Source organism: Podarcis filfolensis (assembly GCF_964270895.1).
Source record: "Podarcis filfolensis genome assembly, chromosome: 16".
NCBI classification, from domain to species: Eukaryota; Metazoa; Chordata; class Lepidosauria; order Squamata; family Lacertidae; genus Podarcis; species Podarcis filfolensis.
The window spans coordinates 41,497,083-41,522,523 of record NC_139620.1 but is presented as its reverse complement, the minus strand read 5'-3'; the positions used below and the strand labels follow the sequence as shown (position 1 = coordinate 41,522,523).

Here is a 25,441-nt window from a genome sequence, read left to right as displayed (position 1 = left end):
CATGCTAGCAAGGTGATGCTCAAAATTCTACAAGGCAGGCTTAAGCAGTATGTGGACCGAGAACTCCCAGAAGTGCAAGCTGGATTTCGAAGGGCAGAAGAACCAGAGACCAAATTGCAAACGTGCTGGATTATGGAGAAATATCAACAACCTCAGATATGCAGATGACACAACCTTGGTGGCAGAAAGTGAGGAGGAATTAAAGAACCTTTTAATGAGGGTGAAAGAGGAGAGTGCAAAATATGGTCTGAAGCTCAGCATCAAAAAAACTAAGATCATGGCCACTGGTCCCATCACCTCCTGGCAAATAGAAGGGGAAGAAATGGAGGCAGTGACAGATTTTACCTTCTTGGGCTCCATTATCACTGCAGATGGTGACAGCAGTCACGAAATTAAAAGACCAGAGGCGTAGGAAGGTCAGGTGGTACCCAGTGCGGAAAATTTCTTGTCACCCCCCCATTGATTTTTTTATTGATTTTTTTTGCCTGCAAAAATGGTTTTACGTTATTTCATAATTTCTTACAAAGGAATGTGGATTCGGAGCCTCTGATAACAAGTAGGCGACAGATACCTAAATCTACAGGATGAATTGTGTTTTGGCTTGTGTTATTTTATTTATATTTATTGTTTATTTATTTAATAAAACTTATTTTAAAAAACCTGCAAAGTGGTTTACCAAAACAAAAGAAAAAAACACACCACAGCAGTAAAATCAAGAAAAATTAACAATCCTACTTTAAAACATACAAAAGCTAAAATATTAAGATTAAAATTACTTCAACTTCCTAAGCATCTACGTATGCTTGCCTAAATGTCAGGGAACTGTCATCGGAAGAACCGGTGGTGCAAGGGCTCCCAGAGGTTGAGAGAGACTTATCAGCGGAGGAGGGAACCAGCAGGGGGAGAGAAAGAGCTCCAAGGGAAAGCGGGTCGGAAGAATGGCTCAGAGACAATTCCAGCGAGAACAGCAGGGAGATTTCAGGACCTCCTATAGGGACACCCACTCCTCGCCGGAAACTGTCACGTAGAGAGTCCAGAAGACGTGTTTCCGTTAAGGAGCTGTTATGCTGGAAGAAATTCCGTAAACGCCCACTGTCGGATTCTGCCAGCGACTGACGGAGCCATGCTTATGGAGCTCCGTTACAGACAGTGGTTTGTGGACTTAGCCAAACACTGAGGGACTAGGAACTTTACGCACAAGCAGCTCAACATCCCATCACACTAAAGAAGAATGCTTTTAGCAGGTGCCCAAAAAGAGTCTAGCAAAGGGACATGCTTTGTTGAAATTTCAGCCTTCACGACATAGGAAAACAGCCAAGAAAACAGCTATTTTCGTGGAGGAGGGTCAAGATATTAACTGATATGCATGAAATTTCATATGTAGCTATATAATCCTTAGTGTAGTAAGATAAGACCTTTGGAGCAGGCATTTTTAAAAAAAAGTTTTTTGTGAACCGCCCTAGTAGGGCAGTAATTGTTCCTTGATAATTTTTCACCCCCCCTCCATGATGGCACCTGGGGCGACCTGCCGCCCCCTCCCTTTCCTAGTCCCCTGTAAAAGACGCCTGCTTCTTGGGAGAAAAGCGATGACAAACCTAGACAGCATCTTAAAAAGCAGAGACATCACCTTGCCGACAAAAATCTGTATAGTTAAAGCTATGGTTTTCCCAGTACAGTGGTACCTCGGATTAAGAACTTAATTCATTCTGGTGGTCTGTTCTTAACCTGAAACTGTTCTTAACCTGAGGTACCACTTTAGCTAATGGGGCCCGCTGTACCGATGCTGCGCGGTTCCTCTTTTTTTATATAAATATTTTTATTGTTTTTAAAATACAAAATTATAAAACATACCACACAGTTTATCACAAATACATTCTTATTGGATTTCCATCAGCACCTCTGATAATCCTCCGTCTTAATCACTTCTTATGCATTTCCTAACTTAATATTGCCTTTACATCTCTTAACTTATCGTCTCTCCTTCTCCATTTTTACAATATTTCTAATTAGATAGATTAGATATATCTTTATTGTCATTGTCCCATGTAGGACAATGAAATTGCAAAACTACATAAAACTACATTAAAACTACATAAAACTACATTAAAACTACATAAAACTACCACAAAACTACATAAAACTACATAAAAACTACATAAAACATTCAAAAACTCCTAAAAACTCTAAAACCCTATTTTAAAATACACTATACTGTAGAAACCCCTTATGCTGCATTTAGAACCAGAATTGCATTTGCATAGAAACTGTTAATAGAAACTAATAATAATATTATTCCTCACAGAACCTCTTGCAAACCTACAAACGTCATCTGTTCATCACAAATACTTTTCAAATAATCCATAAATTTACGCCAGTCTTTGGTAAATTTCTGGTCCCACCAGTTTCGGATCCTTCCCGTTAGTTTGTCAAGTTCCGCATAGTCCATTAATTTCATCCTCCATTCTTCCATCGTTGGTAATTCTTCTTGCCTCCATTTTTGGGCCAATAGTATTCTTGCTGCTGTTACTGCATATAGAAAAAGCTTACATTTCTTTCTATTTATTTCATTTCCAACAATACCCAAGAGAAATGCTTCTGGTGATTCCTGTTCTCATTCTGAAGCAAAGTTCTTAACCAAAGGTACTATTTCTGGGTTAGCGGAGTCTGTAACCTGAAGTGTCTGTAACCTGAAGCATCTGTAACCCGAGGTACCACTATAGTGATGTATGGAAATGAGAGCTGGACCATAAAGAAGGCTGGTCGCCGAAGAATTGATGCTTTTGAATTATGGTGCTGGAGGAGACTCTTGAGAGTCCCACGGACTGCAAGAAGATCAAACCTATCCATTCTTCAGGAAATCAGCCCTGAGTGCTCACTGGAAGGACAGATCGTGAAGCTGAGGCTCCAATACTTTGGCCACCTCATGAGAAGAGAAGACTCCCTGGAAAAGACCCTGATGTTGGGAAAGATGGAGGGCACAAGGAGAAGGGGACGACGGAGGATGAGATGGTTGGACAGTGTTCTCGAAGCTACCAACATGAGTTTGACCAAACTGCGGGAGGCAGTGGAAGACAGGAGTGCCTGGAGTGCTCTGGTTCATGGGGTCACGAAGAGTCGGACACGACTAAACGACTAAACAACAACAACAAGCCATGTATACCAAAACTCTGCTTGTGGACATTTGAACCATGTATCCTGACTTCTTAAAATAAAGCTTTCATGTTTCCTTGAGGTGGGAGCCCATGCACTGTTTCCAAGGGAGGGGGCCAGGAGACAATGTTTCCTCTTAAGTTAACACTCTCTGGCAGTGGCAGAGCATAAAAAGCAACTGCCCAGGGCGGGCAGGGTGGTCCCCCGAGGGGGCAGAGCACAGAGGAAGCCCTCTGCATCTTGCCTTGCAAAGCAGCGTGTGCAGTGCACTCGCATGCCACAGCCCAGCAGAGGAGAAGGACTGCAACTGCTGCCAACTCTCCTCCTCTTCGCCCTGCAGGTTAGACCTGACCCAGCGACGGAGCTGCAGTTGGGAGCAAGGAAGCTGCCTAGCCAGCTCCCTCGCATGTGCAGCCCAGCAGAGAAGAGTTGTTGCAATGCTACCAACGACTATCCCACACTCTGCCCCGGGTCAGGCTTGACCCGGGAGTGGATCTGCTGAGGCTGGGTGTGAGAAAGCTGCCTCGGCCATTCCCTTGCACACCAGAGCCAGGCTCCAATGATTGAGCCTGTCATGGGGGCACCCAGGACCAGGGGGGTCAGCACCTCCCACACTACACCACTGCTCTCTGGTTGTTTTTCTGCACAGGAAATCTCTGGATCAGAAAGGACAAATGTTGGCTTAGAATTTCAGTGTTTTCTAAATGAGCCACCCTACTTTCCAAGCAAGGCTTCAGTGTTAGAATCCCAGATGAAAAAAGGAGCAGGATGTAGCCAATTCTTCTTTCGTGATGTCGGTTTCCTGTGAGATTGTGCCAAAATCTTCCTGTATAAAAGCCCATTTCAATCATCATTCAATTTCTTGTAAATACCCAAGTTCTGTCATCAATAATCCTGATGCGGTTTTGAGCCAAATACTCAAGGTATGCTTAAAATATCAAGGGGGGAGCCAGAAATGTGGTACATTATACATCTTCAGAAGAGTACAATTATGTTGAACACCCCCTTTACCTTTTAAAGCAGCATCTCTCGCTCACATACCATATAACCTTGTGTGACTCCCATCTTAGCGATGGCATTAAAATATCTTTTATACCCAAAATAACTGCTTTGACACTTAAAACTTCCCGGGTTTTCAAACAGACAGAGTAATAATCATCATCACTTGATGTCTCCTGAATGCAAAGCAGGGAGCTCTATGGCAGGCAACTCTTAACAATAACTCCCTGTTTCAAAACCAAAATCCTATTCCCACCTAGGCCCTTAGAAAAGACTCAGTCTTTCCTTTGTCCCAAGGCCAGTCAGAGAGCTGAAGAAGTATCTGGGGCATGTTGGTTAGGATGAGTGTAAATATTTCAGCTACTGTCAAGAGTACCATATTGAAACCTACCAATCGAACTCCACACACACATGCTGCCCCCTTTGTCCTGCAGTCAGCTTGTCTGAAGCTGGCAGGGCAGGGCAGAGAGCCAGGAATCAGGAGCTGGGAGCCAGGAGGGGAGGGCAGCCAGAAAGGCAGCCAGGAGGGCAGGACCAGAGAGCAGTCAGGATCAGAGCGCCAGCCAGGAGTCAAGAGCAAAGCTAGAAATGCAAGCCAGGCAACCTCAAGGGAGGTTCACCTGGATGTCATAGAATCACAGAATTGTTGAGTTGGAACATATACTGAGGGTCACCTAGTCCAGCTCCCCGAAATGTCATAAGTTCCTAGGAGACATCGTGAAAGTGCTGGCCAGCTCAGCATGAGGAGGGGGCCGTTAGAGGACCTATTCATTGACAACCCCAGGGAGGTTGGTGTTATTATTGTCACTGTCCAGCATGGTGAAATTCTGTAACTTATGTTGTCATTAGATTATTGCATCCCATTCATTTCAATGCAAGGAAACACAAAGCAAATGGTGGGGGCATAATCAATTATGCATTGTTTCTGGACTGAAATAAACAACAGCAGATATCAGTTGTATTCACTGAACTGATTTTTGTTCCAGACACAGGGCAAATAAACACCTCTGGCAATTTCTGCTCCCGTTTCCATCAGAATTCTCTGACATCATGAGCTAGGTGATTTGGCCAGGCCAAATCCACAACAGATTTTTATTTTTTAAAATTCTAAACTACACTTCATCCAGACAGACCCCAGGGCTGTGTACACAAAGAACAATGGAGTAAAACCTGTTATCCAGCATAAAGCTGCAGAAATTGGAGCAAGCTGCAGACAGATGCAGCCCCCTGAAAATGCCTGGTGAAGGAAGGGGGCTCACAGACCCAGTTTCACAGGACTTTCCATTCACCATCCAAGTGCACCTATTTGGCTTCAAACTTTGCCTCTCAGTGATCCTAGTTCTTGACCCACACAAGGGATGTTAGGCCCAGGAGCAAATTAAAAGGGTGGGTTCCTGGGGTCTTTCTGGCTTTGCAGGATGCATAGCAGCCCTGGAGGCCAAGTTCTGTTTAAAACAAACATACAATCAAAGCCCAGCAGAAAAGACCCAGGACTTGGGGGTCCCAGGCCACCTGCTACCAACATGGCTTCTGCACTTGAGCTGAAACCTTTTGTTCTGCCTCACTCCAGAATGATTGCTCTGGGTCAGCCATGGCAGTGCCTTACACCTCAGTGGACCCATCCATTTTTCCACCCCCAGAGCTTCTAAATCCCTGTGACAGTTTGAAAATCTTTCAGCTTTCAAGTTCCACCAGAAGGCAATAACTCAACTGCCATGCACCCCTCCTCCCAGATAAAAAAGATGTGTGAGCACCATGCAAAGAAGGGGGGGGCATATGCTGACATAGAGAGGCATCTGCTGTGGGGGAACTTGCATTGTTTGTTAATAATAATTTATAAAATCCAGATTGAGAAAACTGCTCGTGGGTCTTTTAAAAATACATTTTGAGCGCAGTCATGAGCGAAGAAGGCAGCAACATTTCCCAGATCTTGCCAAATAATTCCTGCTCATCGTTGTTGGCAGGCAGACACTCTTGGTTGTCAGGAAGAGAGAAAGAAAAGGGGTAGGGGGACTGAAAGAACAGAGCCAGGCAGTTGGGATGAATTGAGCTTCATCTTTGGGAGAGGGAGGAAAATTATTTTAATATATGTTGTCATCCAAATGTTAGAGGGGCTGAGTTTGTTCTGAATCAATAGGTTGTTTGCCTTCCTGATTCTCATTTACAAATTGCCAATTACAGCCACTGTTACCTGTCCGACATTGCATTTTTTCTCCCCGGTAGATGCAATCTTTCAGCGCCTGCCTCTGTCGCTATGAAAGTGGGTCATGCATTCCACAAAGGTGTCAGTTATAAAAAACATTTTTAACGCTTGCCTAGCCATTCTTCAGGTTGCTCTTTTAGACTTCCAGTAAGGGAGTGACACAAGATAGAAACTCCAGCCCAATCCCAGTGTCTTAACGTTCCAGGTTCCATATGTCAGCATCATAGAATCATAGAATTGTAGAGTTGGAAGGAATCCCGAGGGTCATCTAGTCCAACCTCCTGCAGTGCAGGAATATCAACTAATGGACAGATGGCCATCCAAACTCTGATTAAAAACCTCCAAGGAAGGAGAGTCCACTTCTTCCCAAGGGAGACTGTTCCACTGTCAAACAGCTCTTACTGCCAGAAAGTTCTTTCTGATGTTTAGTCAAAATTTCCTTTCTTGTAACTTGAAGCCATGGGTTGGAGTCCTACCCTCCAGAGCAGGAGAAAACAAGCTTGTTCCTTCTTCCATGGGACAGCCCTTGAGGTATTTGAAGACGGCTATCCTATCTCCTCTCAGGGTCCTCTCTTCCAGGCTAAGCATACCCAGCTCAGTGGCCAACTAGATGCCTCTGGGAAGCCCACAAGCCTGTGCAATGGTCAAGCTGGTGGGAGTTGCAGTCCTAAAAGTCTCCTCTTCTGCCTTAGGACCGTGTGTGTGTGTGCGCGCGCGCATGTGCACATAATTTATGTTATGGCGGTCAGCATATTGGATTGCAGTATATTGGATTGCAGTGCTGACTGTGCTTTGGGACAATAATCCAAGCAACAATGAAGAACATAAGAGCCAATGGCTCATCTAGTCCAGCATCATCCAGTTCTCACAGGGCCAGCCAGATGCCCCTGCAAAACCCGTGAGCTGGACCCGAGCACACACACTCTCCCTACCTGTAGCTTCCAGCAACTGGTTTTTTGGAAGCATTGCTGCCTCCAGCTGTGGAGGCAGAGTATAGTCATCATGGGTGGCAGCCACCAATCGCTTCCGAGTCCTTCAAGCACACTGCCTGGCCCTCCAATGTCAGCATGCCATGTGCACATGCCCCACGACTTGGGTGCATGTTGTGAGCACACCCTGCAGTGTGCGTGCATGGCCACTGGGGAATTTTGAGGGGGGCTGTCCCTGCTCCTTGAAATCCATCCTCCATGAATTTATCTTACCCTCTTTTAAAGCCATCCCAGTTGGAGGCCATCCCTGCCTCCTGGCGGAGCAAGTTCCATAGTTCAGCGATGCATTGCATGGAGAAGTTCTTCTTTCCTTTTTTTACCTGTCCTGACAGGGAGCGTTCCATTAGAGAAGATTCCCACTTCAGCAAGTGAAGGGAACCATGCGAAGCAAACAGATCAAGGGCCTTCAAGGGTGAACCCCAGAAGGCCAAGCCTACCCATCCTAGGAGCCTTTTGCAGCCGGTGTCTGCCTCCTGTCTGTTCAGCATACATCACTCCTTCCCTACAGGAAAGGTGGATGCAATATCAGAGAAATGTTAGGAGTTTAACCGAGGCCAATGTCTCATCTGCCCAGCAGGCAGCTCACCTTTCTCTGCTCCAGCCACCCTCCTCAGCACAGCCGAGTATCATCAGATCAAGGCATTTAGGGAGGTGGAAAGAGCCACCCATGCGAATTTGCCTTCTAGTGCACTTTCAGTCAATTTCCTGCTGCTGTAATTCCTTCCTTCCAGCCTCCTGCCTGGCCGAACACTTACCTGATTTGACCCTCACTTTTAACTGTCCTTTAAAAAAAAAAAAGAAATAATGATAGTAGAGATATCTTCATTTACCATAGTTTTCAGGAATAACAAAGAAACAATAAAACGAAGATCAATGAATGTATGAAGCAAATTATTGTAGTTGGAATAAAATGGACAGAACGTTCAGGACACTTTGCAGACTGTAATAAAATAGATTCTGCAAAGGGACATTTCAGGAGTCATATAGAGTCATAGAACTGTAGAGTTGGAAGGGACCACAAGGGTCATCTAGTCCAACCCCCTGCAATGCAGGTATTTCAACTAAAGTATCTTAGCTAAAGATGGCCATCCAACCTCTGCCTAAGAACTTCCAAGGAAGGTGAGTCCACCACCTTCTGATGGATTCCATTCCCCTGCAAAACAGCTCTTACTGCCAGAAAGTTCTTTGTGAGTCAGATTCTTGTAACTTTTCTTGTACCTTGAAGACATGTGTTGTTGAGGGCTGTGCAGTGCACTATTTTTATTTATAAATCATAGGAACAGAAACCATACAGCATCCAGATGGCCTCATTTCATAACCCTTGTGATGGGTTACATACTCAAGCAAGACAATGTCCCACATCCTCTCAAACCACCCAGCCCTAGAGGGACCTCATGCAGACTTCCAATGTTTGGCAATTTTGAGTCTGGCTGCAGCAGAGCTAGCAACCCTTTGTGAGCAAGGGAAAGTCGCTTTCAACAGCCTGGCAGGAGAGCTAATTCTGTCTGGGTCCAGGGTTAGAGATTGTTTTGTTATTGCATAGAGGTCCTTGGGTAGATACCTATTCTTGGATGCCTCACGTTTTTATCTTTCCAGTGTTTTGCCACTATAACCCTTGCTGCTGACGTTGCATACATAAATAGCCTAGTTTTGTTTTTGGGAATGCCTCATGTTGCCACCTTCCTCTCTTCCTTCAAATCCATTTTCAAAACACACCTTTTTCTGGATGCTTTCAGAGCAAAGCCCAGGTCACAAAGCACAGCGTAAGGCAGCTATCCCTGTTCCTTTTAAAGTTAGCTCTTTATGCCAGACCATGAAAATGGAATCTTGTTTCGCACTTAGCTCAGTGGCAAAGCATCTGTTTTGGATACAGGAGGTTGAAAGTGCAATCCCCAAGCTCTCCAGGTGGGGCTGGGAAGGCACCTGGCCTGGAATCCTGGACAGCTGCTGCCAGTCAGTGCAGACAATACAGGGCAGAGCCTGACTTGGTGTGAGGCAGCTTTCTTTGCAGTGCTGGCATTGGGGAAAGTGGTTCCCTCCACATGTGGTTGAGCTGCAGCTCCCATCATTTCTGGCCATTGACTATGCTGGCTAGGGCTGATGGGAGTTGTGGTCCAAGAGGAGGCCTGCAGGTTCTTCATCCCTGGTTTAATGAGTGACCTGGGTTGTCACTCTAACCACTGCACTACATTGTCTTTTTTCAAACCACCTTCCACTTTCTAGAATAAAGCACAATACCTTAACAGAAATGCATTGAGCAAATGATTTGCTGAGCTGACCTGTTCAGGACTGCCTTGCTTGCGTGTTGCTTCCTGGGCCACCACTAACCCTCCCCCCCCCCCACCCTGTGCTCATGTTTCTCCAGGAGAAGCAAGTGGACGAGCTCTCTGCAGTGAGGCAGACGTTGCAGGCAGACCTGGAGACCTCCATCCGCCGCATTGCGGACTTGCAGGTGGCTCTGGAAGAAGTGCAGTCGAGTGACGACAGTGATAGGGAGAGGTGAGTGTGCTGGCAGGACTGGGTCTCCACCTCTCAAGCCAGCCTGCTGCTTCCCCCGCGCCCTTCCTCTTCAGACTCCGGGCTCCTGGCAGGGCTGCCTGCGGGTGCTTTCGACTGGCACCATTCAAGAGGCCTGGTTGTCTGTGTGAAAAAAATCAAAACTTGTGAAATCAATTTTTTTTTTAAAAAAAAGTGCCTGGGGGTGGAGCCACCAGTGCAGTGTGTGAAGAAAAGCCAGAAGGCACAGCCCCAGAGAGCCTTCCCAGGTCAAGGGGTGGAGTGGAGCAGAGCTGGCTGGAGTTGGGGCTTTGGAGCTGGGTGCTCTGGGTGGGTGCGCTTTCACATCTCAGTGCCCCTGTGAAGTAGTGCGGCTAGGAAATGGTGGCTGTGGCACATACTGTCTGGCCAGCTGTGTGTGGAAAGGCCCAAAACTCAGCAGGAGGCTATCTGCTTGGCCTGCAGAAGGCTCCCGGTCCAATCCCCAATGAAGAGCCTTGCAGGGACTGGACTAGGTGACCCTGGGCGTTCCCTTCCAGCTGTACGATTATGTGATGCCTGAAAACCTGGAGAACCGTTGTCAGTCAATGCAGACAGCACTGATCTGTCTCAGCAGAAGGCAGATTCCTATGGTGTGTTGTGTGCAGATACACATCCATACAGCTTCCATCTTTTAGGACAGGGGTTTCCTTTTAGAGCTTCCCCGCTGCCTGATCTAACTTGAGCATGGAACAAACCACACTCCATGAAATGATGCATTGCATGGAGAGAGTGGAAGAAGAGGTTTTTCCCCTGGTCACACTGGAACTCATGGATGTTATTGTTGTTGTTGTCCTGCCTTTTTCCCTGACAGACTCAAGTCAGCTTACAGATAAAATAGGAACAGCTAAAAACAAAGGCAGTGTGTGTGGGGATCACTTAAAAACAATTAAACATTAATAGAATTTAAGCTACACACACACACACACACACACACACACACACACACACACACACACATACAGAGTTATCCAGTGTAGCTAAATATTGGTAGAGTCCTTCATGCTGTGCATAGCTAAACTATGGAACTCTCTGCCACAGGAGGCAGTGATGGCCATCAAATTAAATGGCTTTAAGAGAGGATTGGACTAATTCATGGCGAAGGGGGCTGCCAATGGCCATGCTCTGCATCTACAATTGAAGGCAGTGATGCTGCTGCAAAGCAGTTTCTAGACACCACAGGAAAGGAGAGGGCTTCCTATAATGGGCATCTGGCTGGCCCCTGAGAGAACAGGATGCTGGACTAGATGGGCCATTGGCCTGATCCAGGAGGCTTTTCTTGTGGCTTTTTGAGTGTAGGACCAGGCAAGTTCTCTCAGTGAGGTTTCCCCTCCTAATTTGTCAAAGGCCAGAGCAGAGCAGCTCCTTGAGTCTCTGCTGAAAACCTTTCATCTTTGTGGCAGCATCACGTGATGGACTCACTTTGCAGAGGGATGACTCAGTGCATGAGGTGGAGAGAAACCAGTCTGGAGCCAGTGCATTTCCACGCTTCCTCCTGGTGGATGGGAACTCAACCTTTAGTGTTTGACTCTGGGGTGAGGGTATTGAGCAGGAAAGGGAACTGGTCCCAGGAGCTGAAAACAACAAAAGAACCTTAAAAAAGCAAAACAAAAACAGTGAGAGCAACGTGGCCTCAATCTGATGCCTCCTGGGGTTCCACTGTGCATAATCAGGAGCCGTGAGGTTGAGACATGTGCTGCATCGAGTCCACCTGAAGCTGCTCCTGCCTCCTGAAGGTCATAGATATGCAAAGTTAGATGAGACTATGAAACTCACTGCCACAAGACATGTTCCTGGCCTTTGGCTAAGGTAGTTTTAAAAAAGGGTTAGAGTAATCCATGGCAGGTAGAGCGGGAATGAAGATGGGTCAATTCTCATGTTAATGTGAAGCTGCCTGATTCCTGGTCTCTGAAACTGTGTGTGAACCAAAATGAAGCCATCTTTCTGTGTGAACTGACCTGTACAAACAGGCCATAAGGCATTGCTGGAAATCTCAGGGAGAAAGAAGAGGCTTGTGATGATCTCATTGCAACCTGTAGTGGGCGGGTGAGATGATGCTGAAATCTAAACTGTCCCAGCCATGCTCATAGCAAGAACTTTCTACAAACCACCCAGACAAACAGAGGATTCAGTGCCCAGAGGCAAGCTAAACCAGAGGGCTAATTCCTTCACTGATACACCATCATACACTGATACACTGATACACAGGTTGAGCTGTGGAATACAGCAATTTTGGGGGGATGCAGAAGGATTATTGAGGGAAGCCTGAAGGAGGGGGCAATGCCCCTCACCTTGTAGCTAAGAAACTTTTTGTAGAATTTAAATTACAGTGCTACCTCGGGTTACATATGCTTCAGGTTACATACGCTTCAGGTTCCAGACTCCGCTAACCCAGAAATAGTACCTCGGGTTAAGAACTTTGCTTCAGGATGAGAACAGAAATCATGCAATAGCGGTGCAGCAGCAGCGGGAGGCCCCATTAGCTAAAGTGGTGCTTCAGGTTAAGAACAGTTTCAGGTTTAGTACGGACCTCCAGAACGAATTAAGTACTTAACCCGAGGTACCACTGTATCTGAATTTTGTGCAGTTTCCCCACAAGGTATTATGTATAAAATGCATATATTTATTAAAATATCACACAAACATGCACTATTGTGAGCTTTGTTTGAAGAAATGTGTGTATTGGGAGAAGTGCAAAGTAAAATGCCAACAAATTTTCATGAGGCCTTAAAAAAAGGCAGATGGAATGTGGAAACATGGCAAAGTGACCTTAATATTGGAAAAAAAGTGAAACGAAGACTGAACTTGACAGATTTGTCACGCACCCCAGGGAGGGCTGTCCAGTTGTTATTAGCAACTCCTGCAACTAAGCTGGTGCCAAATGTCTTGCTCTGCATTCCTTTGGACCACATCAGCAAGACTGAGAGGAGGTCTTGTCATTTGGGCAGCTCAGGACCTCCAGACACCCTACCTGGGCTTGTGCCCCAGGGAGGTCACCGGTGCTAACACAGCAGTTTGATTTCAACCCCAGAGGCTCAGTCCATTGTCTCTCAAGTCAGACAGATATAACAACAGTATATCAGCTCCTTTGCAAGGTAAGAGAATACTTTGGCAAACACGAGCCCAGAGCCAAGCCAAGCTGAGCCTTGCAAGTGGCCGGCTGAGGAGCTCTCCTCAGCCGGCGAGAATTTATGGATGGAGGCCACTGGGTAAGTGATTTGGCTTGCAGCTGCCATAATTAACAGACTTCTATTCAGAAGCGTATGCCTTGGCATGGTTTCTGAGCAGCCAGGCTTCAAAGGAAAAGCATTTTGTTTTGTGTGTCTCCCCCTCTCACTCCCAATTTGGTTGTGGTTTTTCCCTCTCTCTCCCTCTCTCATTCGCAGTTGGGTGCTTTCTTCTCTGTCAAATAAAATGCATAAAACGAATGACATGAAGTGAAGGCAAACATGACAGCAGGGGCCACTAACAATGTAAACTTTCTGTGAGCAGCCAAACTATTCCGACCCTGCCCAGGAGCAGCCAGCAAATTCCTCTCACGTAGGCCTGCCTTGCTCAAAGTTGGGCTCTGCTTCCCCTGCACGCTTGGAGGGATGCTGAGCCATCCTCCAGGAGCCCAACCTGGAACATCTTTGCTATCTCAGCTTTTCCAGGGGTTGGTGGAGTTACAGCACCAGAGGGGCTCCTCCCAATGTTGCTGGACTGCCGTTCCCATCGTCTGTGGCTGTTGGCCATGTTCACTGAAGCTGATGGGAGTTGTAGTTCAGCAACATCTGGAGGCCTCAAGGTTCTCTGCCTGTGGGTGATAGCAGGTTGCAGGGAAAGGGCACCACAAAGGGATCACATGCTCCATTTCCCATGCTCTGTTGGCCTCTGTAAAATAACTTTCCACCATTCCCTGGTGCTAATGGAAAACAGTTCACTAACTGAAATGCATCTATCTTTTGGAATGCACATCATACTGAAAATAGTATACAAATCTTCATTATATAAGGGAGATTGCTTGCAAAATGTGTATGTTAGGAGAATTCTATACTAAAATGCTGGTGAATTTTGCACTTTGGACTGTGTAAATGTGGCAAACTGAAAATGAGTTTGTGTGCAAATATTAGGAAAATGAGGAGCTGAGGGAAACTGAAATTGACACATTCACTCATCTGTAGCTGTGTCTTTCTTTCACCACAAATTAGGGATGCATATATATGGTGTCGTGTTTAGAGTGTCGGACGAGGACCGTCTATTGCAGGGGTAGGCAACCTAAGGCCCAGGGGCTGGATGCGGCCCAATCACCATCTCAATCCAGCCCACGGATGGTCTTGGAATCAGCATGTTTTTACATGAGTAGAATTTGTCCTTTTATTTAAAATGCATCTCTGAGTTATTTCTGGGGCATAGGAATTCGTTCATATTTTTTTTCCAAAATATAGTCCGGCCCCCCATAAGGTCTGAGGGACAGTGGACCGGCCCACGGCTGAAAACGGTTGCTGACTCCTGGTCTATTGCAACCCTAATCCTGGGGTTGGTTAGCAAAGCAAAAAGTGTTACTGTTGTAAAGTTCTGTGGAAAGGTCTAGGAGAGCCAATGTTAGACTAGGACCTGGGAGACCCAGGTTCAAATCCCCTCTCGGCCGTGAAGCTCACTGGGTGACCTTGGGCCCATCACGGCCTCTCTCAGCCTAACCTACCTCACGGGGTGGTTGTGAGGATGAAATGAGGGTATGCCACCTTGAGCTCCTTGGAGGAAAGGTGGGATGTTTGCGTGCGTGTGTGTATTTGCGTGTTTGTGTGCAAATAAAGGTACCACAGGGATCCTTTGCTTTATGATAAGATTTTCCTAAATAAAAACAATCACTTAGACTCCCCCACAGGTTTTTTAAAAAGTGAAGGTTCTTTGCTCCCACCCTTTCCTTAAAGGAAGATCCTTCTGAACATTTCCTCCAGCAAAAGGGCTGTTTCAGGGGAGTCTGCTGCAGAAGGGATGGACAGATATTAGTCCTCACTGGGAAGAGTGACTGATCCCTGTCTTTCTCTCCTCTCTCCCTTGTAGTGTTCAGACGGCTCGAGAATCGCTCAGCTCAAGAGGAGACACGTAAGTGAACTCCAACGGGAAATGCCTGATTCAAGCTTATGTGGGACTAGAGGATAAAACACATTGATTAACAACTGCAAAAAGTACACTCATTGAACAGCAGCCAAAATATGGGGGGTGAGAGAGATGGGCCATGTCCTTCCATTTGTTTCCAATCTATTTTTCAGATTTATCCCCTTTTACATTTGCTGAGCCCACATTGATCTTCCCAAATGCTATGCCTCTTAACATACAGCAGATATTAACAGCTTCTTCAATCTCTGCCCTCCTGCCTCTGCAAATAAATAGGAGTTTCTATTGTCTCAATAGGTTCAGTAGTGGGATAGTCTTCAGGTTTTTAGAACCAGCTTGATTTTTCAGTGGGTCATAAAGAAGGAGGAGATAACTCAAAAGTTCATGAGAAGTTGAGCTGATGGACTATGCTGAAATGGCAAAGCTGATTGGTAAACTCAGAAACCAAGAGAACAAAAACTTTTAAAATAATTGGAAAAAATTATAACATATCTAGGAGACCACTGCAAGCAAATGGAAACAACTAGCAGGATTTTAATCTACTTGTAATGTAACAGATACTATCAATAATTTGGATTGAAATAAAATATAGAGTATGGAATAATATGCAGTTGTAAATGCTGATAATGTTAACGGAAACTGTTAACAGAGAAATGTGAGAGCTCCCTTGGACAAAAAAAAAAGGACACCAGCCAGGAATACCAGAGCAAAACAGCAGCCAGTAGGCTTGGTCTTTATTGAAGACTGTGGCGCCAGGACTCCCACCTGCCACCAGGTGGAACAAGATGGAAGCCCTGAACAAAAGAGCCCCCAAACTTTTATTAGCTGCTAATCCCCATGTTACCCCCCCCCCCCAAACTACATCACTCATACATCATGGTTATATCATGAAAGGGGAGGTCTGGTGGCAGTAATTTGAGCATCCTGGACCCTACCCCATGGTTCTCCTTGCCCTCCACCAAACACCCATCAATGTAACAAAAGAGATATTTACATTTCCCTGTTTCCCAGCCAAGTTAATCACACCGTTCATCTGGGTTTGTTATTTCTGGAATGGCTACCTGTCTGGCACTCAGGTATCAGGATGCCAGGAATTATCACTCAGGCAGAGGGGCTGCTGAGTAGCTGAGCTCACATGTCTATAGGAATTTCTGAAGTTTTCCCAGTGAGCCAGTACATAGATACATTTATCAGTGAATTGTTACATTTGGTATCGTGCAGCAGAGGCCCTTTGAAACTGTGATGGGGTGTTTTGTGGGGACAATTCACAAAAGTCACAAAAGCAATTGTGCTGGTTTTGGTAGTGGGCTGCATGTGCATGATATCTGCTGGAGGGGTAACCCCCACAACCTATACATAAATTCCTGCAACAATAATAGGACCCATGGAGGGGGTGGGGGGAAGTTGTGAGATTCAGGGTAATCTCTATATATGGATATGCATTTGGATTGTTATAATTGTCCATGTAGAAGAGAAAACAAAGTTGGGATATATGTGGTGCAGTTGAGCATTCAGCATAGGCAGATGCCTTAGGCAGAGTCAGGCTATTGGCCTGTGTATCTCAGTGTTGCCTACATGGACTGGCAGCAGCTCTCGAGGGTTTCCGGCAGGAGATGCCTTTGGGAATGGAAGCAGAGACTTTCTGCATGCAGGACAGGGGCTCTCCATTGAGCTATCCCCCCCCCCATTCCCAACAATGCAGATTTTACATCTACAAAGTGATTGGTGCAAGAACCACTTTTCTGTCCTATCTGTAAAAAGCCCTGTCTGTAAAAAGGCCCCCATAATTTGGCTTGGTTCAGACATAACATCTCCACTTTGCACTTGAAGGGAAGAGATTTCAAGCTTCACTTTCTGGTTTCTAGCAAACTATACTTTGTTGTTATAGCCAGGGTGGAAGGGATGTGTCTCCAGCCCACAGCCTGCCCAAGTTCATCTACAGTTGCAATAAAAATTATTCCGCCCCCATTGCAAATCAGGTTTATTATCAAAATTTACAGAATTTCAGCAGATGGCAGTGAGCAAATCAAACAAAAGCAATTGAAATAGCTCAACACAACAGATGCTTCAAATGGTTTCCCCAAATTCAGCTGAAAATGCAACTTTAACTGGTTTCTCCACTCTCACTATTCATCAACCCCCTGAATAGAATCCCTCACAACAGCACAAATACAACAGGTGTTGTCTCAGGCACACCTGATGCAACTAATCAAGGGCTTGAGACAACATAAACAATAATTGCATTACCTATCAATAATCATATATGGAAAAATCATATGAATATGTTATGCAAGACCACAAATGTTCAAAGGAAATGCACTTGCAAAGCACAGGAGCTGATTGTGCATAATTGTTGTGACTGTGGAAATAAATATTTGCAGTTTTCTTAAACAGCTTCTTGATTCTTAGATTCTTTCAAATTTGTTATGAACTTCCATTTGTGCCATCTCACCCTTCCTCCAGGCAATTCAGGGTGGCGTGCATGCACTGCCCCACAACCCATGGTGGCTACAGCTGATGGGAGTTGTAGTCAAAAAACACCCAGAGGGCATCGGGTGGGCAAAGGCCTCTCTCCTTGCCCATTTAGCCTCACAACAACCCTTCTGTGTTCTTCCGCTTACAGCGAGAGTCAGCTGAGTCTGGGGTCAACCATGAGCTTGAACTTGGAACCTGAAGAAAGCGTCAAATCGTGGTCCAGTTTGGCATCGGCATGGTCCTCTCCATCCAGGCAAACCGTGGACAGCCGTGGTACCCAGAGCCTGAGGTGAGACTCATTCTTAAGTGTATGAAAAGGGGTGTCTTCTGAGCAATGCAACAGGTTTGTAGAAACTAGGGCTGTGCATGTCCACCTCTATTCCCTGGATCCAATTCAGATCAGCCCCAACTTGAGACAATCCAGACCAGACCTGACTCCTCCGACTGGAGCATGATCTGGAAAATGGAGGCCATGTGAGCTTGCTGCATTTTGAGACGTTACCTTCCCTTCCCCCAAACACACTAATTAGGGAGATTCTAGCCCTGAATTGTAATCTAGATCTGTCAGTGAGCAAACCCCAGCTCCCCTCCTCCCCTTGGTGTTCACCTTATATAGTACTGTAATTAAAAGTTGCAACACTTTATGTGTGATCTTTTTAACTTGAGAGAGATTTTTTTTTTTTTTTAGTTGCTGAGGAGTCAGTCCCCTGGTGTGCTGAGCAGGGCAACGGGGGCTGTGTAAATTCTGGCAATGCTATCCAGCCCCTCCCTCTGATACAAAGGGTGGACCTTCTCTCTGTGGGTTGGACCTGGCAACCATCCCTTCCACCCTGGCTAGCATAGAGGGGAGGGGTAGAGCCTCCAAAATCAGGGCCAATGTGCTGCTGGATCCCAGATCCTGGGAGCTGCTGCTGTGCTCTGGCCCTGCCTCTGTCTGACCCATTGTGTGAACTCAATTGTATTTCATCTGATCCATCTACTGCAGTTATTAAGTTTGCAGATGATACTACCATAATGGGTCTAATTACAGGTGGAGATGAATCAGTGTATGGGGGGAGGTTCAAAAAGTATCTACATGGTGCCTAAAGAATAACTTGCACCTAAATATTAGCAAAACAAAGGAGATGGTGTTGGACTTTCGGAGGAAGAGAGGGGAACTAGCCCCGTTGTATATCCGGGGGAGGGGGGGTTGTGTGGAGAGAGTCCATTTAAATTCCTGGGAGTTTACCTTAGTGAAGACATCACTTGGAAAAACAATATAACTCAGGTTGTTAGGAAGACCCAACAGAGGCTCCAATTCCTCAGGGTCTTGCGAAAGAACAATGTTAAACAACAGCTGATGACCTCCTTCTACTGGTCCACAATAGAAAGTGTCCTCTCATATTGTATCACAGTGTGGTACATTGGCTTGACAGCCACGGACAGAAAGTCTTTACAGAGGGTGATGAACACAGCACATGGGCTGTCCCCTGAGCCCGCTAGATGATATCACAAGGGATAGATGCCTTAGGAGAGCGAGAAAAATTCTCAGGGATGATTCACACCCTGGCCAGCACCTTTTTAATCTTCTACCCTCTGGCAGGATATATAGAAATATAATCAGTCGTACCAACAGGCTAAAAAACAGTTTTTATCCGTGGGCTGTTAGGCTGCTGAACGGAAAATAATATAGTGCAATTGACTTTTGGGGTTGGTGCGTTGTGCAACAAGCACACAGAGTGCAATGAGATTGAGTGTTTGCTGGGGGGCAGGTTTGGTTCATTTCATTGTGCACAGGTTGTATATTGACAATAAAGGTATTATTATTATTATTATTATTATTATTATTATTAGCCTTTGGCCTGATCCAGCCAAGGGATCCTTCCATTCTTAGCACATACTACCTCAGGCTGACTTGGAAGGCTGCTCAGCAGCCAGTAGCTGCAGCTTTGAACGAAGTCTGTCTTGAGCTGACTTCATTTGCTTATTTTCTCCATGGATCATCTTCCTAATCCTTGCCATTCTGGAAGAGAAGCAAACCATATATAAAATATCTCTCTCTCTCGCTCTCTCTCTCTCTCTCTCTCTCTCTCTCTCTCTCTCTCCCCTGCAAATGTCAAATATTTAGAGGTCTCTTCAACTTTAATTTTTCAAAGACCAGTTCCAAGCAATGGCATTTACTCACAACGTGGGTCGCTTGCTGATATTCAGCTCTAATAAAGGTCTGCAGGTCCTTTCAGGGAACAAACATCTTGAATGTACGCAGGCGATTCTCCTCTGGGGATTTCTTCTCTCTGTATCAAAGGCTCCAAAGCAGGAGAGTCACTTAACAAAACCCCCAGTCCCCCAAAGCAGCAGCCCCTCAAATGCCATTTTTTAAACAGCACTGCTAATATGAGGTGGGGCGGAGACTGAGATTTTAACAGAGGAGTTGTTGCAGTAAGGCTGCGCTTAACCACTGGCTGTTCTTGTGCTCCAGCTCATCCCCTTCCCAGATTATCTCTCCCTGCCCTCAGATTCCTAGGTGGGTATTTTCAGGACTAAACATGCCTTTGGAACGTAAGTGGTGGCGGCGGCAGGAAATGAGCTTGAATGGAGGAAAGAGTTGCAGTTTAAAAACAATCAGCACCAGGTGAAAAGATGAATCCCACCTCTGCTCAACATGCACCTCTCTGTGAAAAACGGTCTTCATTTTTAAAGAATTGACCATTGGGAAAATGTTGCCACAAAGATCTAGCCACGCATCTAAGCAGTGGCGTTGCATGAGCTTATGGTGCCCAGGGCAGGTGCATGCACTCCGGAGGGTGCGCATGCATGCGCTGTGTGTGTGTGCATGGAGGGTGAAGGAGGCCACCATGGCACTCCAGCCCTCGCCACTGACATCGCTGGAACGATCCCGCACAGCACTGGAGCCAAGCAGGGCCACGCTGTGCCACCTGCCTTGCCTGCATAGGGGGGAGCCTGGCCAGCCAATGTGGCACTTGGCGGGCATGAACCAGTTGCCCCACGCCAGTGCCCCCAGCACAGCCCGGCCCAATGCTCCTCTCCATGTGCGTTAGTTTCTCTGATGCCAGGAGAGGAGTGCTAGGCTCTGCTGGGGGTGCCTGCATGGGGGTGTGTGTGCCTGCTTTGTTGTTGTTTAGTCATTTAGTTGTGTCCGACTCTTCGTGACCACATGGACAAGAGCACGCAAGGCACTCCTGTCTTCCACTGCCTCCCGCAGTTTGGTCAAACTCATGCTGGTAGCTTCGAGAATACTGTCCCACCATCTCATCCTCTGCCATCATCTTCTCCTTGTGCCCTCCATCTTTCCCAACATCAGGGTCTTTTCCAGGGAGTCTTCTCTTCTCATGAGGTGGCGAAAGTATTGAAGCCTCAGCTTCAGGATCTGTCCTTCCAGTGAGCACTCAGGGCTGATTTCCTTCAGAATGGAGAGGTTTGATCTTCTTGCAGTCCATGGGACTCTCAAGAGTCTCCTCCAGCACCATAATTCAAAAGCATCAATTCTTCGGCGATCAGCCTTCTTTATGGTCCAGCTCTCACTTCCATACATCACTACTGGGAAAACTATGGCTTTTACAATACGGACCTTTGTTGGCAAGGTGATGTCTCTGCTTTTTAAGATGCTGTCTAGGTTTGCCATCGCCTTTCTCCCAAGGAGCTGTCGTCTTTTAATTTCGTGACTGCTGTCACCATCTGCAGTGATCATGGAGCCCAAGAAAGTAAAATTTCTCACTGCCTCCATTTCTTCCCCTTCTATTTGCCAGGAGGTGATGGGCCCAGTGGCCATGATCTTCGTTTTTTTGATGTTGAGCTTCAGACCATGTTTTGCGCTCTCCTCTTTCACCCTCATTAAAAGGTTCTTTAATTCCTCCTCACTTTCTGCCATCAAGGTTGTGTCATCTGCATATCTGAGGTTGTTGATATTTCTTCCAGCGATATTAATTCCGGCTTGGGATTCATCCAGCCCAGCCTTTCGCATGATGAATTCTGCATATAAGTTAAATAAGCAGGGAGACAATATACAGCCTTGTCGTACTCCTTTCCCAATTTTGAACCAATCAGTTGTTCCATATCCAGTTCTAACTGTAGCTTCTTGTCCCACATAGAGATTTCTCAGGAGACAGATGAGGTGATCAGGCACTCCCATTTCTTTAAGAACTTGCCATAGTTTGCTGTGGTCGACACAGTCAAAGGCTTTTGCATAGTCAATGAAGCAGAAGTAGATGTCTTTCTGGAACTCTCTAGCTTTCTCCATAATCCAGTGCATGTTTGCAATTTGGTTCCTCTGCCCCTTCGAAATCCAGCTTGCACTTCTGGGAGTTCTCAGTCCACATACTGCTTAGGTTTTCCTTGTAGAATTTTAAGCATAACCTTGCTAGCGTGTGAAATGAGTGCAATTGTGCGGTAGTTGGGGCGTTCTTTGGCACTGCCCTTCTTTGGGATTGGGATGTAGACTGATCTTCTTCAATTCTCTGGCCACTGCTGAGTTTTCCAAATTTGCTGGCATATTGAGTGTAGCACCTTGACAGCATCATCGTTTAAAATTTTAAATAGTTCAGCTGGAATATCATCACTTCCACTGGCCTTGTTATTAGCAGTGCTTTCTAAAGCCCATTTGACTTCACCCTCCAGGATGTCTGGCTCAAGGTCAGCAACCACACTATCTGGGGTGTATGAGACATCCATTTCTTTTTGGTATAGTTCCTCTGTTTATTCTTGCCACCTCTTCTTGATGTCTTCTGCTTCTGTTAGGTCCTTTCCACTTTTGTCTTTTATTATGGTAATCTTTGTACAAAATGTTCCTTTCATATCTCCAATTTTCTTGAACAGATCTCTGGTTCTTCCCATTCTATTGTTTTCCTCTATTTCTTTACATTGCTCATTTAAGAAGGCCTTCTTGTCTCTCCTTGCTATTTTTTGGAAATCTGCATTCAGTTTCCTGTATCTTTCACTATCTCCCTCGCATTTTGCTTGCCTTCTCTCCCCCGTTATTTGTAACGCCTCGCTGGACAGCCACTTTGCTTTCTTGCATTTCTTTTTCATTGGGATGGTTTTAGTTGCTGCCTCCTGTATAATGTTGCGAGCCTCCACCCATAGTTCTTCAGGCACTCTAAATCCTTAAACCTGTTCCTCACTTCCACTGCGTATTCATAAGGGATTTGGTTTAGATTGGAGGCAGTGAGAAATTTTACTTTCTTGGGCTCCATGATCACTGCAGATGGTGACAGCAGTCACGAAATTAAAAGACGACAGCTCCCCATTGGCTCCCCATGCCATGCCCCTGGCTAAAAGGCCACCTGAGGGCCTAGCAGTAAATGATGTTTCCGCTACGACCATGGCATGAGAGCACATAAGAGTCCTGCAAGGGGGCCACCTAGTCAAACATCCTAGGTGGCCACAAACCAAGCCCACAAACCAAATGCAAATCCAAGCTCACAAACCAAATGCAGCAGGACGCACCTCGCTGGTGGCCACTGCCTATGGTACTGGAAGTGGCACACAGCCATCATGACGAGTTGCCATTGATAGGCTCCATGTGTTTACCCAGTGCCCTTCAAAAGCCATCCATGCAGGTGGCGCTCATGACATCTTCCGTTACCAAACCCTACAGTTTAGCCATGTGCTGCATGAAGAAATACATTGATTCAGGACGCACTAATGAAAGTGTGCCTGTCCAGAATCAGCTTTGTTGGATGTTCCCGAGTTTTCGTGTTCTGAGTGAGGAAGAAAAATGTCTCCCTAGTCACTTTGCCCGTGCCCTGCATAATTTTATACCCCTCAATCATGTCCCCCCTGCCTTTATTCACCTTTTTTTTTCTGCAGCAGCGACAGAAAGAAAAATCCTGCACCAGCCGCAGAGTGATGGGGTGTATGTGTTGGGGAACAGGGGGGGAAGGGGCTTTAGCAACCCTGTGCTGAGGGTCCCCTGAAGTCTGGCACTAAGCCTGGTGTGTGGGAGACTTCCGGGTTGGCGCCTCCGGCAATGGCGGAGCTCCTCCGATTGGGAGGAACTTGCTCCGTGGAAGGCAGGGTCTGACTGCCACGGCGAAGGCGGAGACCCTCTGAAATCACAAGCGGGAGAAGCTTGTGAACTTGGAATTCGGTTGGCACCTTCTGCGCCTCCCCTACTCGCGGGGAAACCCTGTTTTGGGGATCCGGAGCGATGTGGGGTGAGTGGCGCGGTGCTTCGAATTGACTGCTTCTTTCACGGAGTGAAGCTGCATTGCTGTTGCCAGAGAGCGCTGACTTTTTCCTGTGGACAATTGGATTTTAAACAACTAGCCGTGAGTAGAACGGAAAATTGGATCTTTAAATACCTTAATTTGGCATCGAAACGGGGGAAGGTCTTAAACAGGAAGTCCGTATTCCCCTTTTGTAAATAGATTGAAGCAAAGACGTTATAAGCTAAAGTCTTTGAAAGCTTTTGGCAAAGGATTAAATTTTCATCCGTTAAAACTACAAAACCCCCCTTGGAAGCAGGAGAAGAGGGGGAAAATTTTGGACTTAGCAAGCCTGCAGGAGAGAGTGAAAAACCAAATTACCACTGCTCCGAACCTGGAAAAGGGCTGCCAGAATGAGTGAAGTTTTGGGAGAGTCCATTGACTGCGAACAGAACATTTTTGACAGCTAGTTATACAAGAGAAAGATACTGTTTCAATTGTCCTCTTCTGCGTTTAAAAAGGAGGAAAAGTAACTGGAAATTGAAACTATTTTTATGGCTTGAATTGTGTTCGAAAGGATTGATACAAGTGGAGACTGTTTCCCTCTAGAGGGAGTCTTTGAAACTGTCACAGGAGTGCAACTGGGGAATCACCAGCTGCAAGATAAGTAATTGTGAGAACCAGAGATTGACCTTGGACCATTCAAAATGTTGACAGGAGAAGCCATTGTGACGGTATTATGTAAGATAAGCTACTCACTGGAACAGCTTCATAAGAAGACGGATGACATGTCTTTTAAAATTGACAACTTGGATCAAAAAGTGACTAATTGGAGTCAAAAAGTGAGCACCAACACAGAAATAATTCAGGACTTGGTACAAGAATCTACTTTGGCAGGACAGATTGTGGAGGAGAAAGAGAAAGCTGTGGTTGTTGAGCCTAAAGTAATACAAGCGGGATCCTCAGCATTACAGAAGCAAATTGAGGATTACAAGTTGAGGCCTTCTATGATTGAATCTAGAAAAAGCCAGATTTTGAGGATTGGATCCCGGCTTGGATGGAAGAAGGAAAGTTGGAAAGATCCCTCTATGCAGGGATTAACTGACCTTTGGGACATGGACTTGGGTCTGGAGGAGATTGGAGTTCTGGGGGCCTTTGGATTTGGAGGAACTTTGAAACATGTCATGAAACATCTTATAGACCTCAGCTTCAACTATGGAAATTTGGCTGACCTGTCTGGAAGGAATAAAAGCATTGTTAGGTTGGAGTCTTCCCGAGATCTGCTCTTTGGCATTAAAGAATATGAAAAAGACCTGCAGAAGGGACCTGGAAAAGAGTTAAGAGCCTCGGACATAAGATCTCCAGGTTGATGGACTATATGGAATTGATGGAAAGGACTGGCAGAATCCGAAACCAGGGAGAGGAGATGGTGGAAGAAGATTAGAGAATTTAAAGTTATTTAAATTTAAAGAATTTAAATATATAGAAATACTGTAAAATTAATGAATGATAGAAAAATGGTGGAAAGAAATTTTATGGCCTTAGCAGAAATGTTATAAGGAGTTAAGCATATATAAGTATTTTAGTTTTAATGATAAAAAATATGTTAAGATATTTATAATATGACAGAAAATAGAGAAAGATGCTGAAACAATTAATAGAAGTGGAATACAAAAAGGGAGGTGAGAGGAAGTCGAGGAAACAAGGGAATGAAAGATAGAGTATGGAAAAGGTGTGATGTATGTTTTTAAATGGTTATTGTTTTGTTTTGTTTTGTTTAGGGTTAAGGTGGGTTAGGGTTTTGTTTAGTTTAGTTTAATGTGTTAAGGTTGTGTTTTGTATTGCTT

The 25,441-nt window shown here is 45.6% G+C and overlaps 2 protein-coding genes across 3 annotated transcripts in view; one reads left to right on the top strand and one right to left on the bottom strand.

Annotated features, from left to right (window-relative positions):
* TFIP11 (tuftelin interacting protein 11) overlaps positions 1-25,441 on the bottom strand; it is a gene marked incomplete at its 5' end in the record, with an annotated part of 601,324 nt that overhangs the window by 254,982 nt on the left and 320,901 nt on the right. The window lies entirely within an intron of this gene.
* Positions 1-25,441, top strand: part of MYO18B (myosin XVIIIB) — a 266,462-nt gene that overhangs the window by 214,936 nt on the left and 26,085 nt on the right. The window contains exons 41-43 of the mRNA XM_083589603.1: positions 9,707-9,840; positions 14,923-14,964; positions 17,600-17,740. Of these exons, the coding sequence (XP_083445729.1) occupies positions 9,707-9,840; positions 14,923-14,964; positions 17,600-17,740 (317 nt within the window). The remainder of the gene's footprint in view (positions 1-9,706; positions 9,841-14,922; positions 14,965-17,599; positions 17,741-25,441) is intronic.